The sequence below is a fragment of the Neovison vison genome, chromosome 4 (assembly GCF_020171115.1).
Source record: "Neovison vison isolate M4711 chromosome 4, ASM_NN_V1, whole genome shotgun sequence".
NCBI classification, from domain to species: domain Eukaryota; kingdom Metazoa; phylum Chordata; class Mammalia; order Carnivora; family Mustelidae; genus Neogale; species Neogale vison.
This window is the reverse complement of record NC_058094.1, coordinates 184617244-184630760: the sequence shown is the minus strand read 5'-3', so window position 1 is coordinate 184630760 and position 13517 is coordinate 184617244. Positions and strand designations below refer to the sequence as shown.

Genomic DNA, 13517 nt, shown 5'->3' with positions numbered 1-13517 from the left:
CCTGGCTGTCAGCACAGCGGGTTTCCCACCTACCCCACTCCTTCCCTCTCTTGCTCTTAGAGAATGACTTAGGCAAATGATAGTAAGGAAAGAGAAAATGAGCGTGACGTGATGACAACTGCCTGCCTTCACGAAGGGAGCTGAATTGCTGACTGATGACCAGTTAGGATCTGTATCTAAGGTGCCACCCGTAATGACCATATGTTAGTCTTTGCTATCTATTAATATTTTCTGTGGCCAATGCATATGATATTACAGCTATAGGATGATCAGCTAAGAATGTAATTCACTGGAGGTCACACATTCACCCTTGCTGACCGGCTCTGCAAAAAAGAAAAGACCAACTGCCAACCAAGAGGCGGGGAGTCAGAATGTCTCTTTTTTTCTAAGCATTCCTGAAATGGGTCACAGGCAGCCTGCTCTTAGGGGTCCCGGCCAGGGGGAATGGCTGTGTGGTCCACTCTCAAATCTCAAAAAAGAAAGATTTGGGTTTGCAGTGCCGTGATGTGGGATTGCTTGAGTGCATTAAATCAACGGCAAGAGTTGTTCAAAAGGCAGGCCGACAGAAGACCTCTGAGGAGAGTCTCGTTTCAAATACTCACAGTATGATTTCCATATTGGAGGCTGGTATTCTTCAGCATCTAGAATAAAAAAGAAAAGAAATCAGTCTGTCAGCCTGAACGTCAAACTGTCAACATGTGTGTTCTTTGGAGGAACAACAGTCTGTCAGCAGTACTTGCGTTCTGGTCCCAGGGGGCCCTCTCTGCTCATTTATGGGACAGTTCCAGCCAGGAGGGAGGAAATACGCATGGCAGCCCTCGCAGACCCAACACCACTCTCTTCAGATCACTTACCGTGACAGAAATCAATTGCTTAACCATTTTCATAGAGCCCAGTAAATCAAAAAAGATTTTTAAAGCAATTAACTTGATTGTACCCTCCAGTAATCCTTTCAAGCGGTATTTACTTAACTTGGCATAATAAACATATAATTTATCTCACAGTTTCCCATCAGACCTTTAGCCCATTTATTAAGACTTGAGGGCAAGACGTAAAGTGGCAAGTATGTAATATTAAATCTGGGAAGTTGTGCAACTCCACCAACTGAACTCCTACAATGACTGGGTCTGACAGCAGAGACACTGATGATTCAATTGGAATCACATTATCTCCTTGAATTTACTCCAGTGTGTGACTTAGGAAATTTCGAGAACACCTCTCAGCAATCAGAAGTGTCAGAGTGAAAGAGTGAGAACAAAATGGAGAGGACGAAATTGTTATTCATCAATCTAGAAAACAGACAATGGGAGAAAATCTGCTTGTTCAGTCGATTCAACAATCCCAGTGCTGACAGCTGAATTTATAATTCTGACGGAGTTATTAGAGCTGTCCTGAGCTTGTAGCATAAAGACTTGGTAAAACGTACTGTAGCTTGTACAGCCAGAGGGGAGAATCCTTTCCCTCTGGATATCACAGAATGCTGAGCTGGGGGAACCGTAAGAGTTCTCTAATTCAGCACCTTTATATGAGGGAACTGTTTTCATCACCCTGCACCCCCAAAGCATCAGACAGCCATCCTCCCAACTGCCCCGTGTCCTGATGCTACTGTCACATACCACTTTTGTGCCAAGGACTAGATCTTCTCTGACCTCTTGCGCCGAGATAGTTTGAGAATTTTTCCCCTCTCGAGAAACAAATATGCTGTTTGTATAAAAACTAACACAAGAGTGGTGAACTTCCCCAAATCCTACTTAATTATAGCTGTGTAGCTTAAATTAAATTCTTTCACAATTAATGTCTTGCTCTCTGGGGTCCACCGATCACAGAGGTAACTAAATGCCTCCAAATATAGTTTCATTCAAATAATTCCATACTCTTAGGTCTGTATTGTCGGGAACCTACCAATGCATAAACACCCAAACACATGCACACACAAATACAGTGTGTTAATGATGTTTTGCATTGTTATTCAAACTTAGTTTGCCAATAAAAGTGAAATTCCTTATAGTTCTGCCAAAGTAGAATAGTTTCTTCCAACTGTGAGCTTTTAACCCAAACAAGTCACTAATTTCACCCTATATATGACATAAACCAGTTTTAATGAATTAACAGGAGTATTTATTTATAGAAAGCACTCAAATAAAATAAATCAAGTTGCCAAGTCCAGAAAAATCAGGTCTTGCATGTTAACATGTTGATGGCACTTTCAAAAATATTTTTCAAAGAGAAAGATAACACACACAAACCAGACTGCATAGAAATGCAAATCCCTGAGATGTCATCTAAACAAAGCTATAATGTCTTATTATTTTGGATGAGATTTGTTCTGGGAGGCGAGCATAATCCCCAGACCGAGTCGTGGTCAAGAATGGTCAGTACCGGGGCACCTGGGTGGCTCAGTGGGTTAAGCCTCTGCCTTCAGGTCAGGTCATGATCTTAGGGTCCTGGGATTGAGCCCCGCATCGGCCTCTCTGCGGAGAGACTGCTTCCCCCTCTCTCTCTGCCTGCCTCTCTGCCTACTTGTGACTGCTCTCTTTGTCAAATAAATAAATAAAATCTTAAAAAAAAAAAAATTGTCAGTACCTAGAGTGCAATTCTCGGCACATTGACGGAAGGTTCCCAAAGAGAAGAAGCAGTCTTCTTTACACAGGTTTTAAATGGAGCTCAGATGCTCCTCTTGGCTCTCCTAAGGTCTTCTGTCATTTTTTAAAAGATTTATTTATTTATTTATTTATTTGAGGGAGAGAGGGCAGGGGTAGGGGCATCAGGAGAGGGAATGAGAGAATCTCGAGCAGACTCGCCACTGAGCATGGAGCCTGCCGATGTGAGACTCGATCCCACAAACTGTGATGATGACCTCAGCTGAAATCAAGAGTTGGGCGCTTAACTGACTGAGCCACTGATGTGCCCCAAAGGTCTTCTTAACTGAAGCCAAAAGTTTAGATTAAAGGATCTCTTCCTCCCTGGCCATTACAGTCCTGCTGTTCTGTGGGGAAAAAAAAACCAAAACCAACAACAACAAGAATTTTGTTTCATCTGAAACACTGGCCCTTGACTTTATAACTTTCATTTAGGCTCCCCTGAATACTACAGAAATAATTTACCCCTTTTTAGTTGCTCCTTGTTAGTAATATTACACAGAGGTGAAAAAGGCCGCCTACAGAGACTGGAGATCACGCTTCCCTGCTTAAAATTCTATAGTGGCTTCCTTCTACATTTGGAATAAGATATACAAACCTCTTACTGTGGCCCACAAGGTGCTGTGTCATCTAGTCCCCACCGGCCTCTTTGACTCCTTTGCAGACATCTTGTCCTTTTACACATACCCAGACATGCTAACTCTCTCTCTCTGTTCCTAGAAGAAGCCAAGTTCTCCCACGCCCCCGGCCATCGCCCTTGTGGAGGGCCCACTGCATCTCTGCATGGCTGACTTGCTCCGTTATGTTGGGCTCAGCTCACATGTCACCCCACCCCCCCCGGGGCCTTCCCTGACAGTCTTGTGTAAAGCAGCCTTCCCCCAGCTCTGGTCACTCTCCTTCATAGCGTTTGTTGCCTTCTGAAATTATTGATCTGTTGGCTTGTTATCACAGGGCTCATCCCACTATTAGCCAAACTCCATATAAACAGGCATTTTGCCTCATTCCCTTGTGCATCTGCAGCCCCCACAAGGATGCCTGGCATGTAACGGGCACCCAAAAAGCCTGTGTTAAGTAAGGAAACTCTCAAAGTTCAGATTTCACCTCTGATCAATGACCGGCTGAGTAACTCGAAGCTGGTTACTTAACTTCAAGAGCCTCCTGCTACTCATTTTTATAAAACAGAAGAAATAAAAGTGCCTACCTCCCAACCTATCTCTTAGGTCACTGTGGGAATTAAAGGAGATACCAGATTTCAAGTTCTTGGGACAGCGCCTGGCCAATGCTGAGATCTTGGTGTAGCCCCACTGATGTCCTCATCGTGTTGTCAGCGTTATATCAGCCTGTCCTGGTTCTCCCCAGGTAGTCTCCCGCCCCTAGACCACAGCCTCGACTCTCTCTCTTCTTACCCTGGATCTGGGGCCTGTAATTAAGTTCTAGTGCTGTTGTCATGGAAGGTTTTTCTCTCCCATTAAAGAATTCAAAGTGAGAGGCCATTTGTCATGCTTCAGTGGAACAACTATAATTACCTTGGTCTTAGAGACATGTTTCACAAACCACTAAAGCACAGTTAGGAGACCTCGGTCAAGACACAAGGCACAAAATATTTTTAATATGTTGAAATGCGTCTTTAGCTGCCTCCAACCCTACCCCACCCATGTGCACATTTGCCCCAAGTTCACATAATACTTTTCAAAGCTCTACTTCACACTTGGATAGCCTGACACTTTTTTTAATCCTCCACCCCCAAACCGGGAATAGGTTTTCTAGGTCATTTGGTTCACCGTCCTCATTTGGCAAATGAGGAAAATGAAACACAGAAGCGATCAAGTGGCTTTCTCAAGGTTATAGAGCAAGAGCAAGGCCCAAGTGAGAGGACAGCCGCAAGCTCTGTCTTCCAAGTTTCTGACACATCAGCCATCCTTGCCAGACACATTCACCCCATTTACATGTATTGAATCAGGGAAAAAAATATATTGCATAACAGGTTTGTTACTTTGACTCTTGTAAAGCTTGAAAGACTAAATAAAGAAAAGGAAAAAAAAAAGAGCTGTATGAAAGATTGACCTCAAGTCGAAGGGTGGACAGCATTCCATCTGTGTACAGAACCCCATCGAAGAAGAACAGTGAGGGAGGTGTAAGGTACCAGAACTTTGACACCATAAAGCTTAATACTTGTGGAAACTGTATTATTTTGTTAAATGTCTTAGAGAAATGGGTACGATGCAGAAGGAAGGGGGAGGACGTAGAAGGGAAGAAGCTCCATGTTTTAAGAAAACAAAAACAAAAAACTATCACTGAACCCAGAAGACAGTTACACACTTTTGGAAAAGAACAAAGAGGGCCAAAAAGACTTAGAAAATATACTGCTTAAAAATATTAACTAATTGGCATCGGGACTTTTAAAAAGTGTGTAAACTCTTGGACTTGGCGATTCTATCCAAGGGAATTTAGCCTAAGGCTGTACATGAACACGTACAGGTAAATACATTAACAAGGTGTTCATTGCTGCTTTATGAACAGTGGATCTAACTGTCCAGAAAGAGGAAGTGGTTAAATAAATTATCCTATAATAGAGATGTGAAAAGAATGGTGTGGGTCAGAGCTTCGTCAACAACATGACCTCTGGAGCTAGACTATCTAGGTTCAAAACCTAGTTCTGTCATTTACCAGCGGATTGACCTTAGCCGATTTATCTCATCTCTCTGTGCCTCAATTTTTCTTATCTACAAAATGGGAGTAATAATACTGCCCAACCTACAGCGTGTTGTGAGGAGAGCATGGGCCAGTATGTATGAAGTACTTAGTCTGGTGCCTGGAATGCATTAAACTCCATGCTTGCTATCATTCTCTCTCTTTAACGACATGGGCAAATATTTATGGTAACATTGAGTATTAAATCAGGTTATAAAACAGTCTATTAAATATAGTCCCAGTTTCAGAAAAAAAATATGCACTTAGAAATGATCTATAAGGGGCGCCTGGGTGGCTCAGTGGGTTGAGCCACTGCCTTCGGCTCGGGTCATGATCTCAGGGTCCTGGGATCGGGCCCCACATCGGGCTCTCTGCTCGGCAGGGAGCCTGCTTCCTCCTCTCTCTCTGCCTGCCTCTCTGCCTGCTTGTCATCTCTCTCTGTCAAATAAATAAATAAAATTAAAAAAAAAGAAATGATCTATAAGACTGTAAAAACCCAATTATTAACAGAAGCTATACTTGATAGTGAAAATACAGGTGATTTCTACTTTTCTCTTCATTTGCTCACCTGCATTTTCTAATTTTCTGATCATATTGTTTGTGTAAAAATTTAAATAAGTGAGAAATAAATTCATTGGAATGCTAGGTTGCTTCTCTATTTCTTTTTTTAAGATTTTATTTTTAGGGCAGCCTGGGTGGCTCCATTGGTTAAGTCTTGGACTCTTGGTTTTGTTTCAGGTCGTGATCTCATGGGTCACGATCTCACGCGTCCTGATATCAAGCCCCATGTCAGGCTCCCACTGGGCTGGGAGTCTGTACTTTGCCCCACTCAACTGCATGTCCTCTCTGTCTTTCAGATCAATCATCCAATCAATCAATCACCACCCTGGAAGTAAAGTAGAAGAAAAAGACCCAACCAAAATAATCCTTACAATAACACAGGTAGCGTATAGAGTTTTAGTTCAGGAAGAGTTAAGAGGGAAGGTGAAAGAAAAGACACAAGGGCTTCTATAGCAAAAGGTCATGTCCAATTCCCTTGGCCCTCTTTTAAAAATTTTGTGAAATCAACGTTAATGAGCAATTTTAAGCAGGCTGGGAAGCAGATATCTCCTCTCATTAAAGAGGGGGTGGAGGGAGAGGAAAAAAAAGATGTAATGCTTAGAAAATGATCAAAATCTTAAAAAAGTAGGTCATAAGACCACTTGCATAAAATAATCTATAAAGAATCCAAACATATTAAACAAAAAGCAAAGCAAAGAAAAGCTGGTTAAAGGGGCCTGCGTGCTAAGACTTTAAAGTCATCTCAAAAACCTTCTGTGCTGAAGTAACTCACCCTGAGAAGATGCATTGCCATCCCGAGTTCTGGGGGAAGGACGAAGAATTGCGGTGTCAGGGCATGGAAAGCTTCTCCATGGCTGAGGCCCAAGGAGAGGACAACAGGGGCCACGGAGAGCATGCACCATAAAAACTCATCTTTCTCGATCAAAAGCATCACAAAAATAACTTATGATCTCTACTGTTTTTACTGAACTTAAAAAGGAATACACACCTACTGTGGAAAAACAGAAAAATTCCAACAATCGAAAAATGTCTATCTTAGAAAGCTGCCTACCTCAGAAAAAGCACCATTGATCGATTTATGTGACTCTGCCTAAATCTGGCTTATAAATGGCTGGAATAAAAATTTTTTTAAATGGTCTTCTATCACATACATTGTTCTGCAATTTGCTTTTGAATTTCATGATATTCCTTTGGCATCTTCCCACATCAGTACGCAGAGATCTGTACTGTCATTATTATTATTAGGTTTTTTTTACGTGTGGCTTGGTGTTCTACTCCATGAGTAATACCGAAATGAATTTGAGTCCTTTATAACAGTTTCCAAAGGATGAACTAATTTAGGCTACTTTTAATTTTCCATTACTAAAAACAAAGCTGCAATGATATGTTAAATCCTGAGTAAAGGGTCTTTATATTTTTTGTTTCAAAAGCTGTTAAAATAGCCTTCCACATGGCACCAGGGCAGCTCAGTTGGTTAAGTGTCAGACTCTTGGTTTCCGCTCAGGTCATGATCTCAGGGTCATGAGATCAAGGCTGGTGCTGGGCTCCGTGCTCAACTCGGAGTCTGTTTGAATTTCTCTCTCTCGCTCTCCCTCTGCCATTCCCCCTGCTCTTTCTCTCTTTCTCTCTCTCTTGCTCTCTTTTGTAAGTAAATTTAAAAAACTGGCCTTCGAAAGTTGTATCAGTCGGAACTCTCAGCAACGTGTGAACAAATGCCTGTATCCCCATACCTTCACCAACACTGGCTATCACCAATATATGTTTTAATTTTTGTACCTTTAAGACTTGGTGAGAAAATACACAGATAAGCCTAAGTGTGCCTTTGCAGGAAAGCAAATGGAAGCATGGAACGTTCCTCAGAGTGAACCTGTGGAAACATATGGCCATGGAGTGAGGTGGAAACACATTAATCCCATTCATTTTGGTAGCTGCAGTTGGAAGGCTCTATTCTTCCAGGCCTCTTCAGCTCCAGAAATATGTTGACTTGATGCAATCACCTGAGGAGCAAGTGTAAAGGAATCTGGGGACTGATTAATGAAGAAAATTTAGAGAATGCCATGTGCTACACTCGAGTAAGTGACAACTAAGGAGGAAGCCCTTGTAAACCTCAAGAAGAGCCAGATTCCTTCGGCGGGCTCAGTGGCGTGTGACTAGATCAACAGAAAAACACATGTGGGGCCTCTGGAAAATGCGAGCAGTGAAAGATTCACCAATTTAGAGAATGTTGGAGAGGACTCATCCTTAAGAATCCTTCAAGCAAAGCTGCATAAATTACTGTATGGGGGCAGAGGGGGCATCATTGGGAATAGAGAGCCATCCCCTCTTCCAGAAGGGCCAGGTCTCAGCCATTGCTCTTGATTTCTTGATATACACATTTGCAAATAGGCTACAGGTAGGGAGCGTCTTCTGAGGAATTTGGGTGGAAAACAGCGTTCTCAATCAGACATGGGACAGCCTCACAATGAGATCAACAGTTCAGTATTTGCTGGGTGATTAGCTTAATGTGCCCAGAATGGGTTGGGATCCAAATGAAATTGAGCAATGATAGGATGAGCAGGATGTCACATTTGTGCCTACCCTTCAAAATGCCCCCAACAGGCACATCATGCCCCAAGCTTGAGTCTTCAGAACTTCTGTGGAAGCCAGAGCATGTAGCCTGTGGCTGTGGTCCTGTCAGGCCATTGCGGCCAAACAGGGCCACACCTGAGCTGTGTGATGACCTGGAGATCTTCCTAACTGGAAATGTGGAGGAGCTGTCTTTCAGATAGCTTTCTCGTTGTCACACTGCCTAGGGAATACAGAAACACGTGTTCTAATGCTTGGCACCTCTACAGGCTCCCTGCATTCGCCTGAGAAATTGGACATCCAGGTATTCACTTTGAAAACTGCTGCCTGGGCAAAGAAGGAAGGCCTGGTCTGCATCTCACTGTGGATTGTACGTCAGGGATTTTTGTCACTGATTTAGTCCTACTTGCAGAGAATAATTAATAAGACAAATTCTTAAAACTAAAAGAAAGTAGTAAGTTAATTTAATAAAATTCCAGACACTTGGCTGGGCCCCAAGGACAAGGCTAAGCTGAGATTTTTTCTGAAGATGATGAAGCTACTGAGGGCCTTGGGCTGGAGTCTGTGGTCACTAGAGGGCACTGGGGCCACGTGGAGCTTCAGTTCTGGGCCAATGTTCTCTATGCAGAGCATGGTGAGTGTCTTTCATTCAACAGGTATTTACTGAATACAAACAGTGAGCCAGACCCTGGGGACATCTCAGTGAATGAGGCAAGTAGGCTTCTGGAGCTCTTCGGGATCTGGCCCCTGGCCACCTCTCCCTGGTCATTGTTTCTCTCTTCTCTGGCTCACTATGCCTCAGTCACTCTGGCCTTTCTTTCCGTCCTTGAAACCATCAAGATCATTGCCCTCTTAGAGATCTCACACAGTTTCTTCCCTCTGATTTCCACATGGCCGGCCTAATTATCATCTGGATCTCAGCTTCAATGTCTGGCTCCTTTGAGATGTCTTCCTGGACCATCTCATCTAAAGCTGTCTTTCAGATAGCCTCTGGTTCTTTGCAGAGTCTTTTTACCATCTGAACCATTTTTACCAAGTGCTTACTTCTTTCTTTGTTCAGACAGTACTATGAGAGCAAGAGGCTCATTTCTCTTGTTCTCTGATGCCTGGGTGACCATTAGCCTATTGAGTACCTTTTGTGAATTGGAAAAAGGCACCCTTTTCAAGCAGGCTTGGCGATGGCTTGGCAGCTGGATGTCACCTTTGTGTGAGAAGATGCTTCTTCTGGGAGGCAGAGCCCTGAGCCAGAGCACATGGCCTGGTGATGGAAGTCGAAGCTGGGTTCAGCCCCAACTCATCTCGGCTGGGCATAGACAGTGCAACAGGAATGGCCCTAAATGTTGTATCCCAAGGTATACAGATGCTCAATAAACAGTGGATGAGTGAAAGACAGACATTGTTCCCTGACTCAAAACTCACATTCCATTAAGGGATACAAACAAATAGAGGCAATCCTCCAGCAAGAGGTTGTATAGGAGGACTGTCTATGGCAGAAGCTCCCAGCCTTTGGAAGCTGAGTGGGGCTAGGACAGTAAGGCCCTTCCCATGCCTTGGCCAATACCCATGGCCTTGAGCATCCCTGTTTAGGGCTCTTTTAAGAGTAGTCCCAGGGCAGTAGAGTTTAACTATCAAGGCTTAGAGGCTCCAAAGACTGAGAGAAGCATAACTAACTGTTGGTACCATAGCAAATTACACCTAGTCCAGGAGATGCTGTTTCAACCAGACATCTACTATAGGAGCCAATGGCAAGGAGTTTCTTTGTGAACAAATGGGCTCATGGAGTATGATTCACAGACCAAGGTATGGCCTGGAAGGACCAGAGGCAAAACAGAACATGGCATGGACAACTAGAAGTGGTTCAGCCTGTTAGCAGAAACACAGGGACTATGGGGGGTGTGTGTGTGTGTCTGTGTCTGTGTGTTTCTGTGTATATATGTAGGTTCAGAGTAGCTAGGAATTAGAGAGATAAACGTGCCAGGTAATTAAGGGTTTTTAAAACCATGCTAAGGGCTTACCTTTGTTTTAGAGGGAAAGGGAAATAAAAGCAGGAAGGACACAGCACCTCATTTGTACTTTCAGAAGATGACTCCAGTTACAGTGTGACACAGGACTGGGCAAAGAGAAGATGGAAGGGAGGGAAGATAAGGGGGGAAATGAGGGAGCTGGGCAGGTGACACTAGTGGTCTAAATTCGAGTGGTGACGGGGGAGATGGAGAAAATGGGGTGAATTCAAAAGGTGTTGAGAAGGTAGACTCCACAGGACTTGGTGATGATCTGGTTGTGGACAGAGAAGGAAAAGAGAGAAGAATCACACTGGCCTTGAGCAGAAGAAGACAAATGGTTTTGGCATAAGCAACTGGACGGAGAGTGATGTCATTCACAGAAATAGGGCAGACCAGAGAAGAAGCAGGCCTGGCAGATGGCGACGCACTTGGCTTTTTCCTGTTGGAAAGAGATGCCCATGGGACAGCCAAGTGAATGAATCTAGGAGGCTTGGAGTTCAGAAGAGAGAACTGAGCTGGTGATCTAGAAATGGAAGCCCCAACATGCTGCTATGGCCATTAAAGTAGATGACGTGACCTCGGATACACACTTCAGTGAGGAATGAAGGCACTTTACAGACCCCCACGGAGCACCAACAGTTAAAGCTTGAGAGGAAGAGGGGACTGACCAGAGACCAGAGAGATAAGGGGGAAAGCCACAAGATGGGCTGACATCAAAGGCAAGACCAGGGACACTTAGAAAGGGAGAAGTGGCCAGTCGTGTCGGAAGGTGTTTAAGCAAGATAAGCATAAGGACCCACTGCTTCAGCAACAAGGGGGTTTTGGAGGACCGTGCAATGCAGAGTGGGTGGGTGCAATGGGGTAAGTGAATGCGAGTGTTAAATAGAATTTGTGAGTATGCACAGCTCTTCTGGGAGGTATGGCCATGGGATGGAGGTGAATAGCTCCCTCCAGTAAGGGGGCAGGCGGAGGGCCAGGGGAAGTGAAAGATACAGGAGCTGTAGCTTGAGTATCATTGGATATCACCATCATTTACTTCTTGCCAAACCACTTGTCTCTCCCTACTTCCTTGCCCAAAGTTTCTACAAAATGCAGGTTCCTCCAGGCAGGATGGAGCAGCTTTCTTACTGGATAATTTCCTCCTTTATCATTCCTCCTCTGCTATTTCTTTAGAGACCACCACACACCCACTACCTCCTTTCAGCCTAGAGGCCTGTCTCTCCTCCCACAGCCCCTGCCCCCACATTCTCCCTTCCAGCATCTGCCTGCCTCTTTACAAATTCTTTTCATCAGAGGAATTTCTTCTTGGCTTTCCTCCAGAAGCCCTTTTGGGCATTCATTTATTCAGCCAACAAATATTTACCTAGAGCTTACAGCCTACTTGGCACAAAGTAGTACACTAGGCACTGGTGGAGCTATGAAGGCAAGATGCAGAATCCGACCAGAAGGAATCAGTTAGGAGGTGAAATAAACACATCACTTCATTCATTCATTCACCAAGCATGAAGTGCCCGCCTGCTGGGTGTCCGGCTCCTGGCCACATGTGCATGTGACCATGGCACAAGGTAGAAAAGTGACACGTTATATAGCAAGGTCAGACTGCAAAGTGCTGTTGTAATGAACAGGGAAGAGGAATTCTTGTCAGTCATCTCTTGACAATTCTTTTTTTTTTTAATATTTTATTTATTTATTTGACAGAGAGAGAGAGAGAGAGAGAGTGCACAGGTAGGCAGAGCAGCAGGCAGAGGGAGAAGGAGAAGCAGACTTCCCAACAAACAGGGGGCGTGATGTGGGACTCGATTCCAGATGACCTGAGCCAAAGGCAGATGCTTAACTGACTGAGCCACCCAGGAACCCTCTTGACAATTATTCTTATATTCATCTCCTTCTCGAAGGAAGCATGTCTTTTTCCTTAGAGACTAGTCAGCTGTACCTCCAGCCAGCTCTACTCCTACCATTTAGAGGAGACACTTTCTTCTCCTGTTGTAATACTATCTTTTCTGAGTTCACTGTGGGCACTGGTGTCTCTTTGGATAGCTAGTGGTCGTGGCAGTGACAGACTAAATTCTCATGAAAGCAGCTCACACATCATGGTCCTGGCAATGAATGTCACTACTGGCTAGGAAAGAAAGGTTTCTTGGCCATATTATACTCAGAGTCAAAGAGAGGAAGTCCTAGTGCAGAGACAGAAGAGGAAGAAAGGTCTTCTACCAACCCTGGAAAGGAATCTTTAAGTGCCTGGTGCATTCCAGATTCTGAGGTGGGTCCTGTATATGCCTTCTCTCACATCTTCACAATTTTCCTCAATCATCTCTCCACACGTTCCCCATCTATCTACCCACCCACCCATCTATCCATCCATCCTTTCAGCAAACACTTATGTGCCAGGCGCTGTGTTGCAGGATGAAGACACCGCCATGAGCAAGGTAAGCCCAGTCCCGGTTTCTGGGGTGCCTTCAGTCTAGCACTGAAGGCAAACGTTAAACAAGTCATTAAAGTAAACTATGGAAAGCGGTATAATAGAGAAAACCTCAACACTCTCAGTTTCCTGGGTGATGTGCCATGCTCCCCCATGAGTCTTAGTTCTTTCGTTTGGAAAGATAGAGATTGGGCTAGAAAGCCCTCCAGGCCCTCCTGGTGGACAGCCCCAGGACTCCCTACGTTCTCAGTCATGAAGCAGCTGCCATGTTGCCACGCTGGCTTCTCTGATCAGAGCTGTTCAGTTGACGTAGAGGTCAAAATCTAAATCCCAAGGAAACTAGAAGACCCTTCATGTGCCACGGAACAAACCCTTCACATGCCTTATATAAGTGGTGAGGAGTAGTCTAGAGAAGCTCTGCTTTATGGCCCAATATACCAGGTCAGTGGGGGAGCGGGGCTCCTTCTCCACTCCTGGCCTGGGAAGGTCCCTTAGCAAGTGAATCCTTGGCCTCTCTCTGGACCTGTATTGTGTCTTGGGGAGATGGAAGTGATTTATCTCTTGGCTTTGTGCCAGTGCTTGGGAGCACTCCTTTGCAGGTGGAGGGCTGCCTTGCGGGTGTTCTGACTCTGTAGCACC

At 44.4% G+C, this 13517-nt stretch overlaps 1 protein-coding gene across 1 annotated transcript in view; it reads right to left on the bottom strand.

Annotated features, from left to right (window-relative positions):
* Positions 1 to 13517, bottom strand: part of CHN2 (chimerin 2) — a 290041-nt gene that overhangs the window by 141188 nt on the left and 135336 nt on the right. Inside the window, exon 2 of the mRNA XM_044246302.1 lies at positions 603 to 641. Coding sequence (XP_044102237.1) covers positions 603 to 641 — 39 coding nt within the window. The remainder of the gene's footprint in view (positions 1 to 602; positions 642 to 13517) is intronic.